The 24,484-nt window shown below is 39.1% G+C and overlaps 1 protein-coding gene and 1 long non-coding RNA gene across 2 annotated transcripts in view; one reads left to right on the plus strand and one right to left on the minus strand.

Annotated features, from left to right (window-relative positions):
• The window catches only part of ADGRV1 (adhesion G protein-coupled receptor V1), a 561,037-nt gene extending 559,676 nt beyond the window's left edge, over nt 1–1,361 (plus strand). The window contains exon 90 of the mRNA XM_016186350.2: nt 936–1,361. Coding sequence (XP_016041836.2) covers nt 936–1,054 — 119 coding nt within the window. The 3' untranslated portion in view covers nt 1,055–1,361. The remainder of the gene's footprint in view (nt 1–935) is intronic.
• Nucleotides 1–24,484, minus strand: part of LOC132541306 (uncharacterized) — a 42,428-nt gene that overhangs the window by 4,292 nt on the left and 13,652 nt on the right. The window contains exon 3 of the long non-coding RNA XR_009552467.1: nt 4,455–4,576. This is a non-coding gene — a long non-coding RNA (uncharacterized LOC132541306). The remainder of the gene's footprint in view (nt 1–4,454; nt 4,577–24,484) is intronic.

Raw genomic sequence — 24,484 nt, forward strand, 5'->3', positions numbered from 1 at the left:
CTGATGTCGACATTGTTAGATAGGACAGAGAGAAATGGAGAGAGGAGGGGAAGACAGAGCGGGGGAGAGAAAGATAGACACCTGCAGACCTGCTTCACCGCCTGTGAAGGGACTCCCCTGCAAGAGCCGGGGGCTTGAACCAGGATCTTTAAGCCAGCCCTTGTACTTCTTGCCATGTGTGCTTAACTCACTGCACTACCACCCGACTCCCTTGTTTCTAATTTTCTTTTCCATGAAATCAGGCCGTGGTTTCACACTCACTTTACAGTGTGAAAGAACCCAGGTTCAAGCCCATGGTCCCCACTTGCAGGGCTGCAGGTCTCTCTTTGCCACTCTCTCTATATATCTCCCCCACACCTCTCAATATCTCTGTCTCTAATAATAAATTAATATTTTAAATAAATAAAAAATTTTTAAAAATCTTTCACTGGGGGTTGGGCGGTAGTGCACTAGGTTAAATGCACATAATGCAAAGCACAGGACTGTTGGTACAAGGATCCTGATTCCAACCCCTGGCTCCCCACCTGCAGGAGGGTCGCCTCGCAAGTGGAGAAGCAGGTCTGTAGATGTCTATCTTTCTCTCCCCCTCTTTGTCTTCCCCTCTCTTCTCAGTTTCTCTCTGTCCTATCCAACAATGAGGACAACAACAATGGGGGTGGGGGTGGGGAAGATGGCCCCAGAAGCTGTGGATTCCTAGTGCAGGCACCAAGCCCCATCAATAACCCTGAAAGCAAAAAAAAATAAGTTTCACTTATAAAAACACTCAAAGGAATACAAGATATAATTCAGTAGCAATTAGTTTTTGACACTACTCTAAATATAGATTGCTTTTTAATAATATATTAGAAACAACCATGGTTACCTTTTTGTAACTTGACCCTTAATTCACTTCACCAATAACTGGGAATCTTCTGTTTATTCTTTGTCTTTTGTAGGTGCTGGTCTCAGTATCAGTGATAATGAATCTGGTCAAGGCAGCCAAGAGGGAGGGACACTGACTGACTCCCAGATTGTGGAACTAAGAAGGATACCCATCGCAGATACCCACCTCTAGTCATTAGAAAGCGAATACTCTCAAAATTGTATTGGCTTCGTGCTAAAACTCTATTAACATGTTCAGCCACGTATTAGGAGTCTGAATTGTAGTAGATTATTAACCCAGAAGTGATTACTGTGTTTGGACTACAAATTACTTGCTTTGTGCAACATGAAAATTCAGCCTTTGATGAAAGACTGGATCTGTTTGTACTGGTGAATAGGATGTACAAACTCCAATAATTCTAGTTGTTTTTTTTTTAAATCATCTTCCATGGTTAGTATTGTTTAATAATAGTAGTAACCAATAAAAACAGTAGAATCCATTTGGCATTCCCAAGACTTGTGATTTGTGTGGAAGTGTTGTACATGAGCAACAACAACAAAATAAGTAAATTATATATCTAGATGATACCAAACACTCTGTATCTTGCAGCTTTAATGTAGATGATTATATTCAAGACTTGCTAGCACTTACAAGACTTTCTTTCCATTAATATTTGTTATCTGTTCATCATTATTTTGTACCTAGGTGTTGATGGGGGTTCCACAGTTTCCATAGTCTTTCATTTAAAGTATGTATTTCTGCTCATTATGAATTAAAGATCTGAACATTTCCCAGAATGAATGTTCTGTCCCTAGTTAAAAATAGTCCATCAAGCGTTTTATTACAGCTAAGAAGAGAAATGTTCAAAGAATACAATATTTGTTTGGGAGAAGTATTTCTTGACTTGGACTTTCCAACCTTTCTTTGTCTTGGAATGGGAAATCAGAAAGTCTTTCCTAGAACAAATAGTGTTGTATTCATGATGATTTCATTGACTGTGGTTCCAGAAGTATCATTAGAAGCAGAACAAGCTTGTCCCAAGGAAATCTTTTTGACCTTTTGTTTTGAAATTCTTAAAAGTATCCATCCATGAGAAAATTTTGTTCTGTTAATAATTTCCCTTAGAGTCATAATTACAACATCCAAATGCTATATTGTTGTTCTAAGCATGGATTTAATTAATAAAGTGTGTGCTAGTATTATTTATCTTGCTGAACTATAAAATAACTCTCCTTTTCCTATTGGTGCTTCCCCATTTCCATCTTCTCATTCTTGCAATGAGTTTGATCAGTGAATCAAAACTTTTTGAATAGAACATTAAAGCTGTACAGTCAACTCAAACACCATAAAGAACAGAGGGTATATCATTGGTCAAGTTAAATTTCCTTTGGAAAATATAGATTGGTTGTAATACTGAATTTATCTGAAGTGACACTTTATGTCTTTCAACCTGTATACAGCTTTTCACAGTAGTCTATCCTGTGACAAAATTGGTGACATTGCTTATAATCTATATACACTTAAGATATTTTTCAAATATATAAGCATTCTAAAATTGTTAGTGGGCTCTAATGCATTAGTGACAATAATATGTAGAAACAGAAGATTTCAAGATCATAGTTTTTTAACTTATTTATTCATTTACTGGAAACAGAGAAACTAAGCTGAAAGGGGAGAGAGAGAGAGAGAGAGAGAGAGAGAGGAGAGACATCTGCAGTACTGCTTCACCACTTGTGAAGCTTTCTCCCTGCCAGTAGGGACCAAGGATTTAAACCAGGGTCCCTGTCCACTGTGCACTGGTGTGCACTCAAGTGAGTGAGCCACCATTCGACCTCCATGAGTCGCAATTACTGTAATATTTTTCACAGATAATTAGATGTTTAATTTTCTGGCAAAATTTTCAGTAGTTATTTTTATTCTTGTATGTGTCAGAATTTAGAAAAAAATTGCCCAAAAACGTGATCAATAGGTACACCTTTTATACTTAAGGTTATAGGATTAAAACATATTAATAATATAATAGAAATATTAACTTGATAAGAAATCAAAACCACACCTGCCTCTGTTCAGCATGACTCAAATACTGAGAGGGGAAAAAAATATATTTCTAGAAGCCACAGTGCTAAAATAAATAAACTTCATATTTCACTGCAGCAATATTTTGTCATCCTGTTTCCTCCCAAAGTAGATTAAAATGGGACATCTGCCAGGAAAATGTATATTACTGTGTAAAAAGAAGCAAATCAAAGTTCTCAAGCATGAAAACTGAAAGGCTGGACTGTTAACATTTCAGGTGTGGGCTTTCTTTTGGGGCCGTTTATCTTTTTCCCCATGAAATTTTAAAAAGAGCTTCATTAAGATATGATTAACATTAGGGGGCTGGGTGGTAGTGTACCTGGTTAAGTACTATGCCCAAGGACAGGGTTTGAGCCCCCACCTGCAGTGTGGGTCTGCTTCACAAGTGGTGAAGCAAGTCTGCAGGTGTCTATCTTTCTCTCACTTACCATCCCCCTCCTCTCTTAAATTCCCTCTGTCCTGGGCTGGGTGGTGGCGCACCTGGTTAAGCGCATGTATTACAATGCACAAGGACCCAGATCTGAGCCCCCGGTCCTCACCTGCAGGAGGAAAGCTTTACAAGTGGTGAAGCAGGGCTGCAGGGCTGCAGGTGTCTCTCTGTCTCTCTCCCTCTCTATCACCCCCTTCCCTCTTGATTTCTGGCTGTCTCTATCCAATAAAAAAAAATAAAAAATAAAAAATAATTCCCTCTGTCCAATCACATAAGATGAAAAAAGAAGGAAAAAATGGCCACTGGGAACAGTGGCTTCACAGTGCCAGCTCCAAGCTCCAACAATAATTTATTAATGTTTAATACAATTCACTGATTTAAAGTGTGCAATTCAACTAATGGTATTTGGCATAGTATACTGTTGAGGGGTTTCAATTATACTAAAATACATAGACGAGATATGCACTCCTGTGTACACTGCAGAACTATTTACACAAAGAATAGGTTTGGAAACAATTGAAGTGCTTAACAAATAGCAAATGAGCAGATAAGGAAGTTTGGGTATATATACACAATGACCTACTACCCAACTATAAGGTGAAATGTAAAAACACAAAAAAGATGAATTTGTCTTTTGTTACAGCATAGTTTGATCTGGAGGGGATCATACTAAGTAAAACAAATGAGAAAGATAAATAGTGAATGATTTCTTTTTTTGCCTCCAAGTTTATTTCTGGGGCTCGGTGCTTGCACTATGAATCCACTGCTTCTGGAGGCTATTTTTTTCCTTTTGTTGCCCTTGTTTATCCTTGTCATTATTGTTATTGTTGTTGTTGGATAGGATAGAGAGAAATCCAGAGAGAAGGGGAAGATAGAGAAGGGGAGAAAAAGACACCTGCAGACCAACTTCACTGCTTGTGAAGCGATGCCCCCCCCCAGGTGGGGGCCGGGGGCTCTAACCGGGATGCCTACAGGGGGTCCTTGCACTTCACACCATGTGCACTTAACCCACTGCGCTATCATTCGACCCCCAGTGAACGATTTCTTATGTGGTATTTAAAGAAACCAAACAAAGGAAATGATAACCTTTTTGTCTATGCAGATCTGAAGTTACCAAGAGTGTGGCGGTGGGGGGAGCACAGGTCTGAGGATGGAGTGAGACAGGTACTCCCATCATGTGTCACACATTTTGAAGATAAAATGTAGTCCTAAAACATAAACAATGTCACCTCAATTTGATACATATATGTATTCATATGTATATATGTTTTCATATATATATGTATTCATATATATGTATTCATATATATATATATGTATTCTCATATATATATTCATTCCCTAGGGAAAATGAATAATAACAAAGCTAGAGAGGTAACAAAAGTTGACATTTTAAACATTTTAACCATTCAGTGGCATCGATTTCTACTTTCTAAAAACATGCTCATCACCCCAACCCTAAACTCTGTATTCCTCATCTTCATTCTTTTCTATCCTCTGCCAGTAGACACTCACCATTAATTTGAACAACATTTCTGTATTTTTGTGATTTTTGGTTGTAGGTGCTTTTCAACTTTGATTTAGAACAGCATTTCTTTTTCTAATTTAAACACATGCAAATGGAGAATGCACTAAAGTTGGGGGTGGAGGCTGTAGAATTCTCGCAAGTACAGAAAACAGACAAGTGAAGATCTTAGTAAGCAAAGCAGACTTTCACTCTGGAACTTTATGTTTCTTTTTTTTTTTAACTTTTTTAATTTGATAAGACAGAGAGAAATAAAGAGGGAGGGTAGATAGAGGAGAGAGACAGAGAGACGCCTGCAGCCTTGCTTCACCACTAGTGAAATGTTCCCCCTGCAGATGAGGACTGGAGGATAGACCCGCGTCCTGTCCTTTCACACAGTAGTGTGTGTGCTTAATCAGCTGCACCACCACTCAGCCCCTTTATGTTTCTTTAATAAGTGAAATTGCTGTTAAGAAAATGCTGTTTCACAAGACTCAGATGTCTCAGAGACTGTGGTTTTACTGGGGAAACTGATCACTCTTAAGACTTTAGCTTTGAATTTCGTTCAATACTTGGAGATGTTCTATTTTAACCAGTATTTTCCGGAAAACATATAAGCTTGTTTTCCAAAATCAAATTAGAGAAGTTTAAATACATAATGGAGAAACAAATATCATGTCAGAAACATAACTCCCAACAATTTCACTTTTATGTTTAGCAGCAAGTAAGACCTTCTGGCTTTTACTCCTAGGGCCTCTGGGCAGATCTCTTTGTGAGGAAGTCTCAGCCCAATAAATAAGTTGTGTTTGATTTTAGTGGCTAGATGCCAGAGCACATCTCCTCAGAGAACCCAGATCTCCTCAGAGAACCCAGACCTGCATGATAAGAACAAAGAAATCACCAAGAACATTTGTTTCATGTGGTGACCTTTTAATTGTTAATGACATGAGCCCTCCCAGACCAGTGCTTTCCTAGGATGTAAGTCAAAGAACCACATTGTCCATAATTAGCATTTAAAGAACTGACCAAGCCCTAAGGGTAGAATGTTTCCTCACTATCTTGCATTGTTCAGTGACTAGGAATTAGAGGCATTGTTTGTACATGTCTTCCTTTTTTAGTTTTTATTTATAAAATGGAAATATTGACAAGACCATAGTTTAAGAGGGGTACAATCCCCACCACCAGAACTCTGTATGCCATTCTCTCCCTTGAAAACTTTCTTAGTCTTCATCCTTCTAGGAATATGGACCCAGGGTCATTATGGGGTGCAGAAGGTAGAAGGTCTGGCTTCTGTAATTGCTTCCCCACTGAACATGGATGTTGACAGGTTGATCCATACTCCCAGCCTCTCTCTCTCTTTCCCTAGTGGTGCAGCGATCTGGGGAGGCAGGGCTCTAGGACACATTGGTGGGGTTGTCTGTCCAGGGAAGTCAGACTGGCATCATGATAGCATTTAGAATTTAGTGGTTGAAAAAGAGTTAAGCAGAACAAATTGTTGACTAATCATGAACCTAAAGACAAGAATATTGCAGATGAAGATTTGGGAGTCTCCATTTTGGACAAAGCTAGTAGGTTTATTTTAGGTATATTCCAAGGGGCCCATCACTTTACTAGTTTTTGCCTGAGTTTGACAGCTAACATGCAGTTGGATCCAAGGTATTGTCTGGGAAGATGATGTCATAGTTGGAAAAATGACTAGAATGACTAGAATGCTGGATCAGGGAAGAGAGTACCTCTTTGACTGCGTAGTCAAACAAAGTGTGACTCCAGTAACTAATAGTCTTATTGTTAACCCTGCCACACACTTTTCCTTCTGCTTCTGCTTAATAAATCTTTACTCAGATGGCTGGCTGAATTTACATCCTGAAGACTTCTTCACCCAAACATGAGCAAGAACTGAATTGGCTTTTGGTGATCCAGTCCCTAGCAATATTCTTCTGTAGGTAATGGGTGGTTTCCACCTTTAAGAGATCATCTTTATCCTCAATGTTCACTCATATAGTCACAGAATAACACCCTTCCTTTTGAAGTCTAAATAGTATTCTGGTGTATGCATATACCACATGTTTTTAAGTCATCTGTCTGTCAATGGGTTGTTTACATATCTTGACTACTGTGGATAATATTGCAAGATTATTAGTATCTTTGAAATCCTTTTTTAAAGTTTTTTATATATTTATTTTCACTTTTGTTGCCCTTGTTTTTTTATTGTTGTTGAAGTTATTACTGTTATTATTGATGTCATCATTGTTGTTGGATAGGACAGAGAGAAATGGAGACAGGAGGGGAAGACAGAGAGGGGAAAAGAAAGATAGATGCCTGCAGACCTGCTTCACCACCTGTGAAGTGACTCCCCTGCAGGTGGGGAGCTGGGGGCTTGAACCGGGATCCTTATGCCGGTCCTTGCACTTTGTGCCATGTGCGCTTAATCTACTGCGCTGCCATGTAACTCCCCCTTTTTAAAAGTTTTTTCCCGTTTTTTATCATATTTGTTTGTTTATTGGATAGAGACAGCCAGAAATCAAGAGGGGAGGGGGGTGATAAAGAGGGAGAGAGAGAGACACCTGCAACATTGCTTCACCACTCACAAAGCTTTCCTCTAGCATGTGGGGGGCTGGGGCCTCAAACCTGTGTCCTTATGCACTGTAACATGTGTGCAAAAACCTGGCCCCTATTCCACTTTTTTGGGATTAAGCAAAAACATAAAATAAATATTCTTGTTGATGTGGTAGGCCTGTTTTTTGATTTTTAATTTTTGTGGAATGTTCATACTTTTTTTTCATAGTTGCATCATTTTGCATTCTAATCAAGAGTGAACAATTTCAATTTATCTACATCTCTGTGAACATATTATTGTTTTGGGTGGTCTTTTATTGTTGTTACTGGTTTTTTAAGTCATGCTGACAGGAAGTGTTACCCTATTGTGATTTAATTACCACTTTCCCGGAGACCAATTTTGTTGTATAATATTATACCCATAGTTAATAATACCATATTCTACACTTATAAAAATTTTAACAGGGGGAATCGGACTGTAGTGCAGCAGGCTAAGCGCAAGTGGCACAAAGCACCAAGACCGGCATAAGGATCCCGGTTCGAACCCCAGCTCCCCACCTGCAGGGGAGTCGCTTCCCAGGCGGTGGAGCAGTTCTGCAGGTGTCTGTCTTTCTCTCCTCCTCTCTGTCTTCCCCTCCCTCTCTCCATTTCTCTCTGTCCTATCCAACAATAATAACTACAACAATAAAACAACAAGGGCAACAAAAGGGAAAAAATAAATAAAATAAATATAAAACAAATTTTTAACAGGATAGAACTAATGTTAAATGCTCATACCACAATAAAGCAAAAAATATTGCTAATGGGACTTAAGTCCTCAATGAAGATATTGACATCATATGGTGAAGGATGCTCAGGCAATATTTTAAGCATTTTTCAACCTCTTCTGACTCTACTTGCTAAGCTATCACAGAAAGCCTATAAAAATTTGTAGCATTCCAGTTAAGCAACCTACACTAGACTGCAAGCTCCCAAAGCGGGGGAACCACTCCTGTTTGTTTGGATATACTAAGTACCTAGTACAATGCCTGAAGCAAAATCAATACTGAATAAATGTTTGTTGAGCTAAAACAACAACAACAACAACAAAAACTCTTATCTTTAATAGCCAAGTCAGAGCACAATCTTACTGATGTTTTCTAGATTAATTTCTAGATATTTTTACTCTAAAAATCTAAGTAGACTCAGAAGGGATTGATGGGGAGCTGGGGACCCAGTGTCCTATGGTGGAGGATGATGGTTTGGTGAAAGTGAAGTGGACTGATAGTTACCTTGGGAACCTGTGATACTGTATCACTATGACAACAACGATGCTGTACATCAACATTCCCTCAACAAAGTGATCTTAAGTTCCAAATAAATAGCAATTATTGAATAAATCAAATGCCATGTCACTTTACCATTGCAACTGCTTTGCTTTCAGTTGGTTTAATTGTATCTGTAATTCATCCTGATTCCTAATTCTCCATAGAGTCTTCAAAACACTCATGACCACAGGAGGCAGAAAGGAAGAATACAGGGTAAACCTTGGACTGGCATGGTGAGTTCCATGAAAGCAAAGGACTCTGGTGAAGGAATGGAAGAAGAGAAGGTAGGGAAGGGAAAACAGTGACATCCTAGGATAACAGTGAGAGTATTGTGCGAACACCCATCATGCAAAATGTGGAAATTGTGCTTATGTGTAGATAACTGAGTTTTAAACCATTAACTCCCCCAGTAAACTGAAGAAGAAAAAAAATACTGAAGATTTATTTAAAGCGCTATTTTAATTTTGATAGGAGTCTACATAAAAAGTTTCAAACTAGATTTTTAGTGATTACTGGGCAAAAAGGGAGTCAAGCCAAGACTAAATAGACAACAAGAAGCAATATTTATTCTTCATATCTCATTGCTATTGCATAACCTATTAGTCATAAGGACTTTGTGTAGAAAATCATGTGTGCCTGGACATTTTGTAACACTTAACTGATCTCATAGAAGGGCATTAAAGAACTATATTTGTCGTTTTGTGGTTGAGTCATTATGCATGAACTAAATACAATTTGAAATGTCAGGCTGAATGATGCCATTCAAACCTAGATAATATGTTATATATAATTTCATTCAATCAAAGTGATAAAAATCATTGTGTTCTGAAGGCAAAAATGCAATGTCTGCCAGATTGCTGGTGTCCAAGGTCTGGAAGAACATTCTATCATCTTCATTAACTGAGCAATACTGCCATTTCATGCTGTTAGGAACTAGCTATTTATGAGAATCTAGAAAACAACCAAAAACCTTGGGGGATGGGTAGTGGCACATTCAGTTAAGCACACACATTACTAAGAGCAAGGACCAGGGTTAAAGCCCCCACTCCCTACCTACAGGAGAGACCCTTCATAAGTGGTGAAGCACGTCTGCATTTCTCTCTTTCTCCTTGCTTCTCAGTTTCCTTTTGTCCTATCCAATTAAAAAAAAGAGAGAGAGAAAAGGGCCACCAGGAGTGGATTCGTAGTGCAGTGGCAACCCTGGTAGCAATAAAAATAAAAAATAAAAAGAATAAAAAAATATTCATTACTTCTTGCTAATTTCCGAGATGAAGACTGAACTGTAGTGGGACCGGGTGGTAGCACACCTGGTTAAGCACACACAGTGCAAAGTGCAAGGACCAGCGCAAAGATCCCAGTTTGAGCCCTTCCTCCGGCTCCCCAACTTCGGGGTGGGGGGTGTCTCTTCACAAGCAGTGAAGCGGGTCTGCAGCTGTCTATCTTTCTTTCTCCATCTCTGCCTCCCCCCACCTTCTCAATTTCTCTCTGCCATATCCTATAAAAGAATGGGAAGAAAAAAAAAAAAGTAAAGGCGACCAAGAGCAGTGGACCAACAGTGAGCCCCAGCAATAACCCTGTGGCCAAAAAAAGAAAAAAAAAAGAAGAAAAGAAAAAGACTGAATTGTAGCAGGCCAGTTGGTGGTGCACCCAGTAGAGTGCATTTCTTACCAGTAACAAGGATCCGTAGTCTCTACCTGCATGGGATGGTGGATTCATGAGTCGTGAAGCAGTACTACAGGTGTCTCTTTGTCTGTCTCTGTCTCTCTCCCTACTTGCCTCTCCCTATCAATTTCTCTATCTTTATCAAAAAGAAAAAAAAAAAAAGAGGAGGAAAAAAGTTCCCCAAGAACAGTGGATTAGTCATGCAGGTACTTAAGTCCTCTGATAATCTTAGTATAAAAAATTAAAAAAAAAGACTATGGAAAGTCATTCTCTCTAGCAAAAAAGTAAGAGCATATTTTTTAACGAGTAAATAGTTTTAAAGCAAACACTTTAAAATATTTATTTTCCCTTTTGTTGTTCTTATTGTTTTTCATTGTTGTAGTTATTATTGTTGTTGTTATTGATGTTGTCATTGATAGGACAGAAAGAAGTAGAGAGAGCAGGGGAAGACAGAGAGGGGGAGGGAGAGATAGACACCTGCAGACCTGCTTCACTGCTTGTGAAGCGACTCCCCTGCAGGTGGGGAGCTGTGGCTGGAACCCAGGTCCTTCCGCCAAACTCCTCAAAAACTTTTGATGGATTGCTGGACAATCACAGTTTACTAGGAGAGATATTATAGGAAATACAAAATAATTATGATAAGGAATTTGTGTAGAAAATCATGTGTGCCTGGACATTTTGTAATCAAATGATTATAATTTATATGCTCTTTCACACTTAACTAATCTCATAAAAGCACATTAAAGAACTGTACTTGTAGATTTGTGATAGAGTTATTATTATGTCTGAACTAAACACAATTTGAAATGTCAGGCTGAATTATGCCATTCAAACCTAGGTAATATGTAATATGTAATCGTTTTTAAAATTTTATTTATTTATTTATTTTTCCCTTTTGTTGCCCTTGTTTAACATTGTTGTGGTTATTATTGTTGTTGTTATTGATGTCGTCATTGTTAGATAGGACAGTGAGAAATGGTGAGAAGAAGAGAAGACAGAGGGGGGAGAGAAAGATAGACACCTGCAGACCTACTTCACTGCTTGTGAAGCGACTCCCCTGCAGGTGGGGAGCTGGGGGCTGGCACCGGGATCCTTACGCGGGTCCTTGCGCTTTGTGCCATGTCCGTTTAACCCACTGCGCCACTGCCTGACTCCCATAATATATAATCTTATTCAATCAAAGTAATAAAAATAATTGTGCTCTGAAGGCAGGAAAGCAATGTCTGCCAGATCGCTAGTGTGGTGGGCTAAGTGGTAGTGTACCTGGTAGGGCATACATGTTATCATGCCTGAGAACCTGGGTTCAAGCCCTCAGTCTCCACCGCAGGTGGGAAGCTTCACTATTAGTAGAGCAATGCTCCTGATGTCTCCTTCTGTTGCTCCCTCTCTTCTTATTTCTCTATGTCTCTATAAGAAACAGAACTTTGGGAGTTGGGCGGTAATGCAGCAGGCTAAGCTCACGTGCTGCGAAGGGCAAGGACCAGTGTAGGAATCTAGGTTAGAGCCCCTGGCCAGCTCCCCACCTGCAGGGGAGTCGCTTCACAGGCAGTGAAGCAGGTCTGCAGGTGTCTTTCTCTCCCCTCTCTGTCTTCCCCTCCTATCTCCATTTCTCTCTGTCCTAGCCAGCAACAACGACAACAATAATAACTACAACAATAAAAAAACAAGGGCAACAAAAGGGAATAAATAAATATTAAAAAAATGAAACAGAAATTAAAAAGGGGGGGGGTTGACCCTAAGAGTGATAAGACAATCATTCAGGCGCTAAGCCCCACTGATAACACTGGTGGCAAATAAAAATAAAAGAACTGCCAGACTGAATAGATGAACAGATTATATTTGGTTTATTTCTTAAGACATTTAAAGTTTCTATATGTTAGAACCACATGTTTTGGAATAGGGAAGAAAAATCACACTTGATTTACAAAAGAAAACTTTCTGAAAATTTATGCTGAAATCATTCTTATATATCCCTGTTTTTGCCTCCAGGGTTATTGCTGGGACTTAGTGTCTCTAAAAATCCACTGCTCTTGGTGGTCATTTTTCCATTGTTGTTACTGTTATTGTTGGATAGGACAGATAGAAATAGAGAGAGGAGGGGAAGACAGAGACGGGGAGAGAAAGGCAGCTGGAGGCCTGCTTCACCGCTTGAGAACATCCCTGCTTTTCGGAAGCCCCGTGCTCAACCCAGAATCCTTGTGTTGGTCCTTGTACTTCACACTATGTGCCATTAAACCAGTGTGCTACCGCCCGGCCCCTGAAATAATTTTTTTTTAATTTTTTATTTAATAAAAGATTAATGAACAAAACCATAAGGTAGAAGGGGTACAACTCCACACAATTCCCACCACCCAATCTCCATAACCCACCCCCTCCCATGATAGCTTTCCCATTTTCTAGCCCTCTGGGAGCATGGACCCAGGGTCATTGTGGGTTGCAGAAGGTAGAAGGTCTGGCTTCTGTAATTGCTTCCCCGCTAAACATGGGCATTGACTGGTCGGTCCATACTCCCAGTCTGCCTCTCTCTTTCCCTAGTAGGGTGTGTCTCTGGGGAAGCTGAGCTCCAGGACACATTGGTGGCTCACCATTGGTGGGGTCTTCAATCCAGGGAAGCCTGGCCAGCATCCTGGTGGCATCTGGAACCTGGTGATTAATATTTTTAAAAATTTTATTTATTTTCCCTTTCATTACCCTTGTTGTAGTTATTATTGTTGTTGTTGTTGATGTTGTCATTGCTAGGTAGGACAGAGAGATATGGCAAGAGGAAGGGAAGAGAGATATGGCGAGAGGAGGGGAAGACATTTTTAGATACGACAGAGAGATGAGGAGAGAAATAGACACTTGCAGACCTGCTTCACCACTTGTGCAGCGACTCCCCTGCAGGTGGGGAGCCGGGGGCTCGAACCAGGATCCTTACACCAGACTTTGCGCTTTGAGCCACGTGTGCTTAACCCACTGCGCTACGGCCCGACTTCCATGAAATCATATTTTTAAATAATGTATCACTGTATAGGAAAGTAAAAGTATAAGTCAGTCCCACACTAAAGTTTAGCTTACATTAAGATGAAGTATAACGCCTGCTTATCAGAAAAAAAAAAAAAAAAAAAAAGAGTTAAAAAAGAGAGTGGTCCAGAAGGTGGCGCAGTGGATAAAGCGCTTGACTGTCAAGCTTGAGGTCCCGAGTTCAATCCCGACAGCACATGTACCAGAGTGATGTCTGGTTCTTTCTCTCTCTTCTCCTATCTTTCACATCAATCAATAAATAAAATCTATATAAAAAAAATAAGGGGCGGGGGAGTCTGGCGGTAGCGCAGCGGGTTAAGCGCACGTGGTGTGAAACACAAGCATCCAGCATAAAGATCCGGGTTCCAACACCCAGCTCCCCACCTGTCAGGGAGTCGCCGCACAGGCGGTGAAGCAGGTCTGCAGGTGTCTCTCTTTCTCTCCCCCTCTCTGTCTTCCCCCTCCCCTCTCCATTTCTTTCTGCCCTATCTAACAACAACATCAATAACAACAACAATTATAACTACAACAACAATGGAGAACAAAGCCAACAAAAGGAGAAATAAATATAAAAAAAATTTAAAAAGGAGAGGAAAGAAACATTTCGTTAGTTTTCTTCTATTTCTATGTTAGCCACCTGATATTGACCTAGTTGCTGGAGATTAATTGTGAACTCAAGCGTCAAGGCTGGATTAGAAACCAGACAAGCAGGTCAGGGCATATGGAACAATGAAAAATATGTCCCTTCAAGTTTTTATCTTATTGCTCAGGGTTGTTGAAATGAATACCTGCTTGAAAATATTCTAGTTACTCCTTAACCTAGAGATGTTGACCTTAAGATTGGAATATACAATAGGAAAAATAAAGTATTAAAAAATTGAAGAGTTAAAAAAGAAGATTGGAATATCCATGCAAGTCAAGACATTGGAAATGTTCAGTTACACCAGCTTTTTCACAGAAATTAAGGTGCTCTGTTGCCAGAGAACCAGTTGATCTTGGAGATACTCAAAACAGACAAAAGATGTCTCCATTCCTGCTTCAGCCCTGTCTGCATAGCCACGTTGCATTTGCATCAGGTGCTAGGGGGTATTAGAGAGCAGAAGGTCCCATACCTGATCCTTTCCTGCTGATCCTTGTCAGAACTGCAGGAAAGAACAAAAGTGATACACCACACCCAGTCCAAGTTTCACCTTGTGTTTTCTTTTTCTGTCCTTCTTTCTTAAATCCCATTTAGAAGGGAGCCACCTAATATTCAGACTTTTCTTTTTGGCTTGTCTTGCTTAACATGATTCCTTCAAGTTCCATCCAAGATGATGCAAGGGGTATGGTGTATTGCTCCATAGCAAGGGACTTCTGGGTAGGAGGAAAAGTTAGAGAATAGAAAGGGCTTTGGGATCTTGATGCAGGATGGTGGGAAATAACCTAGGCTGGATATGAGAGTGGTTTGCAGATACCTATCACAAAGAGGTGAGAGACTGTACCCATCTGTCAGCTATTGTACTGTAAACCATTAATTCTCAATGAAAAAGAAATTAAAGAACAAAAGTGCTCAGAATTTTTTTTCTCATCTCACAGAGGTAGTTTATTTTAGACGCATTAATTTTATTTTGTAGCTGGACACATCAGATTTTTTTTTTCATGCTTTTTCTGTCTGTATCATTCCCACTGAATGTTGAAAATGAGTGTTGTTCCCTTGTGGCAGCAAGGAAGCCAAGCAAACTCTAAGATGTCACAGCCATCATAGAGAACTTGGTGAATGAAGCTAGACTGCCCTATAGACTGAAAACTGACCTTGTCCTCACAGCAGAGTTCCCAACTTTAAGAAACCACCTGGGAAGACCTGAAGGAAATTTGAGACCTTCCCTAACCCCCCTGACTAGGGACATCAGGCACCACAGTGCTATGTTACTTCCTCAAAGCTCCTTCCCTCCCCTATAACATTCAAAGCAGAACACAGTGGCACCTGCTAATTAATCATCCACAGAAACCAAAACAGATGGATAAACCTTGACAAAGCACTGGTTCCAGAAATCAACAAAATAGCCAGGTACTTGATGCAGATCCAGAGGTGGTGTTAGAGAAAGAATTTGGGAAATACGTTATCAGGAAATTTGAAGACCTACCAAGCTTTCAATTTAATATGAAGATACGGAGTACCAAAGAAATCTATGACTTCAGTGATTCACTTAATAGGAAAAATGGAAAATGTGAGAACAGAATGATAGGGTATCAAGGAAACTTTGAATGCAAGTCAAGACAAGTCAAAGAAGTAGATTTACCCATCTAGAAGAGGGAATATCAGAAACAGAAGACAAAATAACCACACTTTTTTACTTCATGGTAGGAGAAAGAATATTACAAGGAAAATCAAGCAAAACTTTGAGAGACTAAATGCTCCATTAGAAAGACAAATACCAGATATAGAGGTCTCAGAAGGGAAAGAAAGAAAGATGGGAGTAGAAACCATATCAAACAGATAATAGCGGGAACTTTTCCAAATCTTGGATATGGTCAGGATATAAATGTTCTCCCTATCCTATCCTATCCTATCCTATCCTTTCTTCTCCCTTCCTTTCCCTTCCCTTCCCTTCTCTTCTTTTCTTTTTTTTAACATTTATTTATTTTCCCTGTTGTTGCCCTTGTTGGTTTTTTATTATTGTTGTTGTTATTGATGTCATTGGTGTTGGATAGGATGAAGAGGGGAGGGGGAGACAGAGGGAGGGGGGAGAGAAAGACAGACACCTGCAGACCTGCTTCACTGCCTGTGAAGTGACTCTCCTGCAGGTAGGGAGCCAGAGACTTGAACCGGGATCCTTACGCAGGTCCTTGTGCTTTGCACCATGTGCGCTTAACCCGCTGCACTACTGCCCGACTTCCATTTTTCTTCTTTTCATTGGAGCACTTTTCAGCTCTGGTTTATGCTATTGCTTGGGATTGAATGTGAAACCCTGGAGTTTCAGTCATGAAAGTCTTTTGCATAATTATATGTTGCATCCCACCCCCGGCATGAAGGTGAGAAAAGAAATAAAGTCAAGGAGTTTTATCCTTCAGGTTTTTTTGTGTTTAAGAATAGTTATCGATATAATTTTTATCTGTTACCCAGTGACTTGCATTTCTCTGAAAGACAGCTTCCAGATTATCTCACTTATATCTGAAATATAAAGAACTGAAACACATGAACTTGCAGGGGAGAAAAAGTAGCCAAACTGCCACTAAAACTGTGGTGGTCATACTTGACGGTGATGGGAGGCAGGGCAATAGCGAGTGGTGGGTTCAGTGTGGAACTATACTTTGTAATCTTAGAATCTTATAAAGCATTATTGAGTAACTAATAAAAATGAATTTTAAGAAAGATGAAGTCTACTCATGTTGATAATTTTACGTTTGACTGGTCACAAGGATTACAGTCATTAGAAACAAGGTATAAATTGAACATATCTTAAAGACAAGATATAAGGGGCCAGGTGGTGGCATACTTGGTTAAGCACACACATTACAGTATGTAAGAACCTGGGTTCAAGCCCCTGGTCCCCACTTGTTGAGGGAAAACTTTACAAGTGGTGAGCAGGTGTCTTTTTCTCTCCCTCTCTGTCTCCCCTTTCCCTCTCAATTTCTGTCTCTAACTGAAATAAATCAATAGTAAATTAATTAGTAAGTAAACTTAAAAAAAGACAAGATATAAATTAGATTTCTTTCACAAAATAAAATATTTAGTCAAGGAATTAAGTACATAACAATGTAAACTACTTGAAGCACAGAAGACTTACTAAAAGATTGGAAAATGGTACAACTAGGTTAGTGTCTGTTGGGTCTGCTTAAAGGTCTTCTGGCTAACAAACAGAATTATTCAATAATAATCATTCTGGAGTAATTCCTTTGCAAACACCAAACATTTTCTAAAAGCCTCATTAGCATGTCATAATTTCATGTATGTTCACACAAATGCTGCTTCGTTCTTATGAAGGCAGGTGGTTTACTTTGTCAGCAAAACACACTACTCCATGCTCTTCGTGGTTTCTGGATACTAAATTTGCAGTTATATGTGCTTATCTTAACCATCCTGTAGAAGTCTATAACCAAAGCTTAATGGATCTTTGTATATTACTGGTGTCTTTAGAATATAATATCTTCTATTTGGAATTATAAGATTCCTTCATTTACCAGTGGTTAAACTATTTAAGTAGTTTTACTCTTCTTAGAAAACAACCATCTTTACAGAATTTAGATTTAAGAAATTACACTTTTAGATCCTCTAAAATATTGCAAAACTATTAAATTCAGTGATTTGTGCTTCTATTTGCATCCATGCTTTCTCCAAACCATGGTTGTTGAATACTTCAACTTTCAGTGTGGAAAAGAGCCAATTGGAAATATAATAAATTTTAGCAGCTTGATCTAGGTCTCATGTGGTGTTATTTGTAGGACCCAAGGCCTTGTATGGCTCTTGAGACAAACAATAACTTTTCTGTTTTAGGCCTAGACTGTGTAATGTGAAGCAGAAAGAATTGCTCACATTTTGCCTGCATCGAGACTAAGTAAAAATTAAGCTCAGCATGTCATCACATACTTACCAATGACTTATGTGAGCCTTCTTTATAAATAGATTTTGTGAGTGCCAAGGTTTTCAATGAAATAGGGAACCATTAAAATAGTTTATCATATATCAGTTTCATTAAAAAGAGAGAGAGAGAGAGAGAGAGAGAGAGAGGGACCACTGATTGCCCTCAAGCAATTACTATCCCTCCAAGGACTATTAAAAAAAAAAAAAAAACACAGACAATGATCCAAGCTACTACATTCACTACTAGGTAGGTAAGCTTTTTTTTTTTTCCCATTTTTTTTGTCCTTGTTGTTGTGTTTGTTGTAGTTGTTATTGTTGTCATAGCTGTTGTTGTTGTTGGATAGGACAGAGAGAAATCCATAGAGGAGGGGAAGATAGAGAGAAGGAGAGAAAGATAGATCAGACCTGCTTCCTCACTTGCGAAGGAGTAATTCTCACTCCTGCAGGTGGGGAGCCGGGGGTTCGAACCAGAATCCTTACCCGGGTCCTTGCGCTTTGCGTTATGTGCGCTTAACCCACTACCACCACCCAGCTCCTGGTAGGTAAGCTTTTAATAAATATGGTTTCTAGAAAGAGGAGGGTGAATGACAGATACAAAATGACCTAACACATAGGACTTAATAAACAAAGAAGGGGGAAATACAGACTAAACCTAGACTAATTGTGGATTATTACAGTAAATTTAAGAACCCTAAAGGGGGTAGGAAGGAGAGATTGAAAAATCTAATAAACAAGTTAGTTATCAAGAGGTCATTTTCAACTTCTTCTTTGACCTTGTTGCATTTTTGTGTGTTTTCATTACAAAATCCTACAAAGTATATTCGGTACCCTAAAAACATGGTGTCTGTCGTGAGTGTATGTGTGTTTAGAAATCACTTAAGCCCAGAATTTAGCACAGGTGGTTTAGAGACACCCACTCTTTAATTCTCAGACTCTAGTGAAAAAATTATGACTATTGATATTTTTAGAGCCTTTTTCCTAGTAGTTAGGTTGGAAGGAAGTTGTAGAAATTACCCTTATGACACTGCTCTGACACATGCCTAGCCTCCTCATAGTGGTACAATTGTCTTCACTGGAAAAAGAACAATAACACATCATAATCCCCTCAACAGCCACCGTTTGTCTTAGCATTAATTCTTGATGTTGTAATTCCTTGAGTTTGAACAAACATATTATGACATATCTGTCATTACAAAATTCTACAAAGTATGTTCAGTACCCTAAAAACATTCTTTGCACGTTGCCTATTTATCTCTACCCACTCACTCACCCCAACTACTAGCTGGTACAAGTTGTAGTCTGGGAACATAGTGTTCCTCAAGTTCTGGGCAAGAATCAAATGCTTCCAAATCTTTCATCTTTGTCTCAGATTATGTTGTTCTCTTCAATGCTTGCAAAGAATAAACAATTGAGGGGAAAACAGGTCAGTAGAACCATTATGGGTCGCCAGAAGTTACTGTGTCCCCAAAGTCTGAAGACACTGCAAATAAAGGTACATGTTTATGATCTGCCCCACAGGTATTGGATGATTATAACCACTGAGCCACAGCGACACCACGAGCTTCAGGACCACTGGAATTCTGGGTGCTTTCCTCAAAGAAGCAACCCAATTTACAATCAAAGCAAAAAATATATATAGTAATAAATTTAAGAAAGAAGGTGAAGTCCTTTTCAATGAAAACTATAAGACATTGTTAAAAGGAATAGAGGATGGGCAGGGGTAGATAGCATAATGGTTTTCCAAAGAAGCTCTCATGCCTGAGACTCTGAAGTCCCCTGCACCACCATAAGCCACAGCTGATCAGTGCTCCAGTTAAAAACAAAACAAAACAAACAAAAACCCCTTCCTCTCTGTATCTATTTAATAATAAATAAATAATTTTTTTAAAAAAAATAGAAGATGACACAGAGAAATGAAAGAATATCCCTTATTCATGAATTGGAAGAATAAATAAAATGGCTATTCTACCAAAAGCAAGCTATAGATTCATTGCAGTACCTATTAAAATTCCAGTGACATATGTCAAGGAAATTGAACAACTTATTTAAAAATTGTTGTGGAACTATATAAAAAAAGTGCAAGTAATAGAACTCCCAAAGAAAAGGAAGAAAAATAGAGACATCATAATTCCTGACTTTAGGTCATACTACAAAGCAATAGTACTTAAAACCATGTGGTACAGAAACAAAAATGAACTTATGGACCCATGGAACAGGACAGAAAGCCCAGAACTAAACCCAAACATGTATAGGCACCTTATATATGGCAAAAGGGCCAAAACTGTTTAATGGAAAAAAAAGAAGGTCTCTTTAACAAATAGTGCTGGGAGAACTGGACAGCCAGAAGTAGAAAAATGAAACTAGAACACCAGTTAGCACCATACACCAAAATTAACTCATAGAAGAATATATCAGTGAAACATTTCATGACATCAGCATGAAAGATGTCTATGGAAACTTTACCCCATGGGGAAGAGAAACAAAAACAAGATTGAACAAATGGGACAATATCAAATTAAATAGCTTCTATACATCAAAAGAAAATTCCATAAGGGTAAACAAGAAACCTAGCAACTGGGAGAAGATATTTGCACAGCACACTTCAGAGAAGTGACTTATATAAAACATCTATGAAGAACTCATACAACGCAACAGGGAAAAAAAACACAATTAAAAAAAGTAGACAGAAGATATAAATAATTCTCTAAAGAAGAGATACACATGGTCTACAGACATGCAGAAATGCTTCAATTCATCACTAGAGAAGTGCAAATTAAAACCACATTGAGATTCCATCTCACATCTGTCAGAATGGGTTCCATCAATAAAACAATATTAAGTGTTGGAGCTAATGTGGAGAGGGAGGAACTCTACTGCTGATAGGAGTGCAAATTGATGCAGCCACTATGGCAAACATTATGGAAAATCCTTAAACAAATACAAATGGAAATAACTTATGAACCAGCAATTCTACTTCTAGGCATTTACCCAAAAGAGATAATGACACGAATTTGAAGGGATATATGTTCATAGCTGTGTTATTCACAGTAGCCAAAATGTGGAAGCAGCAGAAATGCCCTTCAACAGATGACTAGATAAAAAAAAAGTCATGGGACATAGCCTCAGTGAATTATTACTTAGCAATAAAAAAGATAGTGTTATGTCCTTTGGGATAAAATGGATGGAACTGGAGGAGTATGCTTAGTGAAGTCAGAGCTAAAGGACAAGTACAGTATGGTTTCACTCAAATGTAGTATATAGAGAACCAAACATAAGAACATGAAAAGAAACAAACAAACAAAAAGTCAGTCTATATCCAAGACTGGGAAAACTATAGTGGTTATCTGGTCAGTGGGAGAGAGAACATAGACCTTGGGTTGTGGGAATGCTGTGAAATTGTATTATTAACTTATCATCTTACAAATCATTATTAATTCAATATGTCAGGGTGAAAAATGGATTTAGTACTCTAACTGCCTAGATCATAGCTCTGAGTATACATATTTTCTTTAGCCAAAATATTTAATGTTTCAGATTTGTAAGATGATAAAAATCTGAGACTTGGCATAAATTGTTTAAGCAGCTCTAAAAAAAAATACTTGTATATATTTTTTATTTACATTTTAAAGTGCATTTAAAAAAATTATCTTAGAGACAACCAGAAATTGAGAGGAGAGGGGGTGATCCAGAGGGAGAGACAGAGAGACACCTGCAGCCCTGTTTGATCACCCATGAAGCTTCCTCCTTACAGATGGGGACCAGGGGCTCAAGGAACCCAGGTCTTTGTGTACTATAATGTGTGCATTCAACTAGGTGTGCCACCACCCAGCCCCTATATATACTTCTAAATACCTAAGTTACCTACAACCTTGGGCCAGACAGAGAAAACAATTTGGCTCTGTCAGTATCTAAAATATTGTCATTAACAGATATCCTTAGCCCATCCAATAAAGAAGTGACTGCGAAAGCTGAATAAAGGCAAGAGACTGGCTTGATGGTTCTTTTAGCCACTATCAGGTCACCCCATTACCAGGGGTCCTAGACTGGTAATACTTGGATTACCCCATAGATAATATGAACCCAGGCCTCTAGAAGATCTCTCTCTCTCTCTCTCTCTCTGTCTCTCTCTGCCATCACTGGTCACATCCTTTGGGAGCATCATTATGAGCCCTTTTGTAGGGTTATGATAGGGACTGCTCCACTCTTCAAAGGGAAGTTGGACCATCCTACTCTACCATTCAAGGAAGAGTGGTTCTAAAGTGAATGCAGCCTAGAATGTTCCCAGATGTGACTATGAACTGTGAGCTCAGTCTGACAAGGATTCAGAGGTTGGTCTGGCTCCAGTGCTAAATATGAATAAATATGGGCCCTCCCTGGGTTAGATCATCTTGGTAAATGGTTAATTGCATTTATATATTTTCTTCAAGTGTGAGAGCAACTCTTTGCAGTAAGCCTGCTTCCTAGTTCTACTTTCAACTCTGACACCATCTTCCCAGACAATATTTCTAGTCTACATCCATGTTAGCTATCAAGCTCAAGCAAAGATCACTAAGACACAGGCTCCTAGGACCATTCCTAAAGTAAACTTCCTGCTTCTTTCCATCCTAAGGTCCCTACTTTTCACCAGCTCTATTCCTATTTTGTGGTTCTTGTTCATTAAAAATTTTGTCTTGATTTATATTTTACTGCCTTTCAGCCACCAAGATGCAGATGCTACTATGATTCCATGCTGAGTTCCCTGGGCAGAAGATCTCACCAATGCTACCTGGAAACTCACTTCTCCAGAGCCCCACTCCACTAGGGACAGATAGAAACAGACTGGAGGTATCATTCAACCTTCCAATGCCCATGTTCAGCAGAGAAGCAATTACAGAAGCCAGAACTCCCATCCTCTTCACTCCAAAAATAATGTTTGGTCCGTAGCCTCAGATGGGGTAAATGATAGGGGAAATAAACTGGAGGGTTGTGTACAACCATTTCACCAGGACCCAAAGAATTTGTCACCAAGAATCTTGCTTTTATAACATCAGTGAAAGGGAAGTGAATCTGGAAAACACCAGAGGAAGGCTGGTACTGTCCAACTTATCTGAGAGACTAGAGGAAAAAAGAATACATACTTGGAAGCTAGTAATAACTGTAGGGTGCACTAGAAAGGAAGTGAAGTCAGGACCATTGAAAAAAATGGGGGGAATATATGTACATAGACAGAGATAGTTATTGAATCATCCAATATCAATAACCTCGAGAGAAGGACTTCAGTTTCCAGTGGGGGAGATGGGGTACAGAACTCTCATTGTGGGAACTGTATGGAATTATGCCCCTATTATCTTACGATTTTGTAAATAAATATTAAATCACACACACACAGACGCATACACAGATGCGCGTGCGTGCGCGCGCGCGTACACACACACACACACACACACACACAAACACACACACACACACACACACACACACATTTTCCTAATCTCTGATCTCTCAGCCTAAGAAAATTACTAATTTGGACATGTAAAGACAAGAGGAAAGAGCCAAAAGAAGCCCAAGCTATAGAGAAGATCTGTCAGTAACAGTTTATAGAGACAGCAAAGGAGTGCTCTATGGTCAATGTTTGCCATAATGATAGCGCATTTAAAAGGCAATGACAGGGCTCTCTTGGGAGTGCGTTGTGCCTGTTTTACCCCAGGCGGGACCCAGTTGCAAGCTTCTATGGTACTGGGGGCAACTTGGGTACCATGCTACCTCTGTCTCAATCAGAAGCTTTGGTGCTATGGTATCTCTTTCCTTGTTTCTCTGCTTCTGTCTCTACATGAAAATTCTGTTGAAACAATGAAGTCCCAATGGCAACAACAAAATAAAAAAAAGGGAGGGAGTGGGTGACAGTTCACCCTGAGGAGTGCATGGCTTACTGTATGTGAGGACGACCTGAGTTCAAGTCCACGGCTGCCAAAAGATAGCATCATGGCGCAGGCAAGCTTTCATCAAGCAATGGAGTTCTGCAGTGTTGTTTCTCATTTCCATTTCTCTCTCCCTCTCTCTCTGTCTCTTTTTTCTTTTCTTCTCTTTTTTCCTCTTCTTTTCTTTTCTTTTTTCTTGTCTTTCCTTTTCACTTCTTTTATTTTCTTTCCTTGGTTGTCTCTAAGACTTCATTAATCCTGGTTGATCTTTTTCAGAGAAACTCTGAGAAACAAAAATAGATGATAGATTATAGGTGACAGTCTAAACTGCCTTCGATGAATTGGGAGCTGGTCTTGAACTTGAGTTGCACACATGGAAAAGCAGCATACTATCAAAGTGAGAACTGGAATGTTGCAAGCAGAAACTTTATTGAAGTTGTGGCTTAAAAAAGAAAGAAAAGGAACAACAAAAAGAAAAGAAAGAAAGGTGGTGTGAAATGTGCATTTGAGGGTTCCAAAGGAATTACTCACTGAAGCCTAAAACATAGGGTTATCATTTTAGACTTTGGATTGATACCATATTTCAAAAAAAAAAATACTATAGAGAAAAATTTAGTTAAAATCTT

Source organism: Erinaceus europaeus, chromosome 11, assembly GCF_950295315.1.
Source record: "Erinaceus europaeus chromosome 11, mEriEur2.1, whole genome shotgun sequence".
Lineage (NCBI taxonomy): Eukaryota > Metazoa > Chordata > Mammalia > Eulipotyphla > Erinaceidae > Erinaceus > Erinaceus europaeus.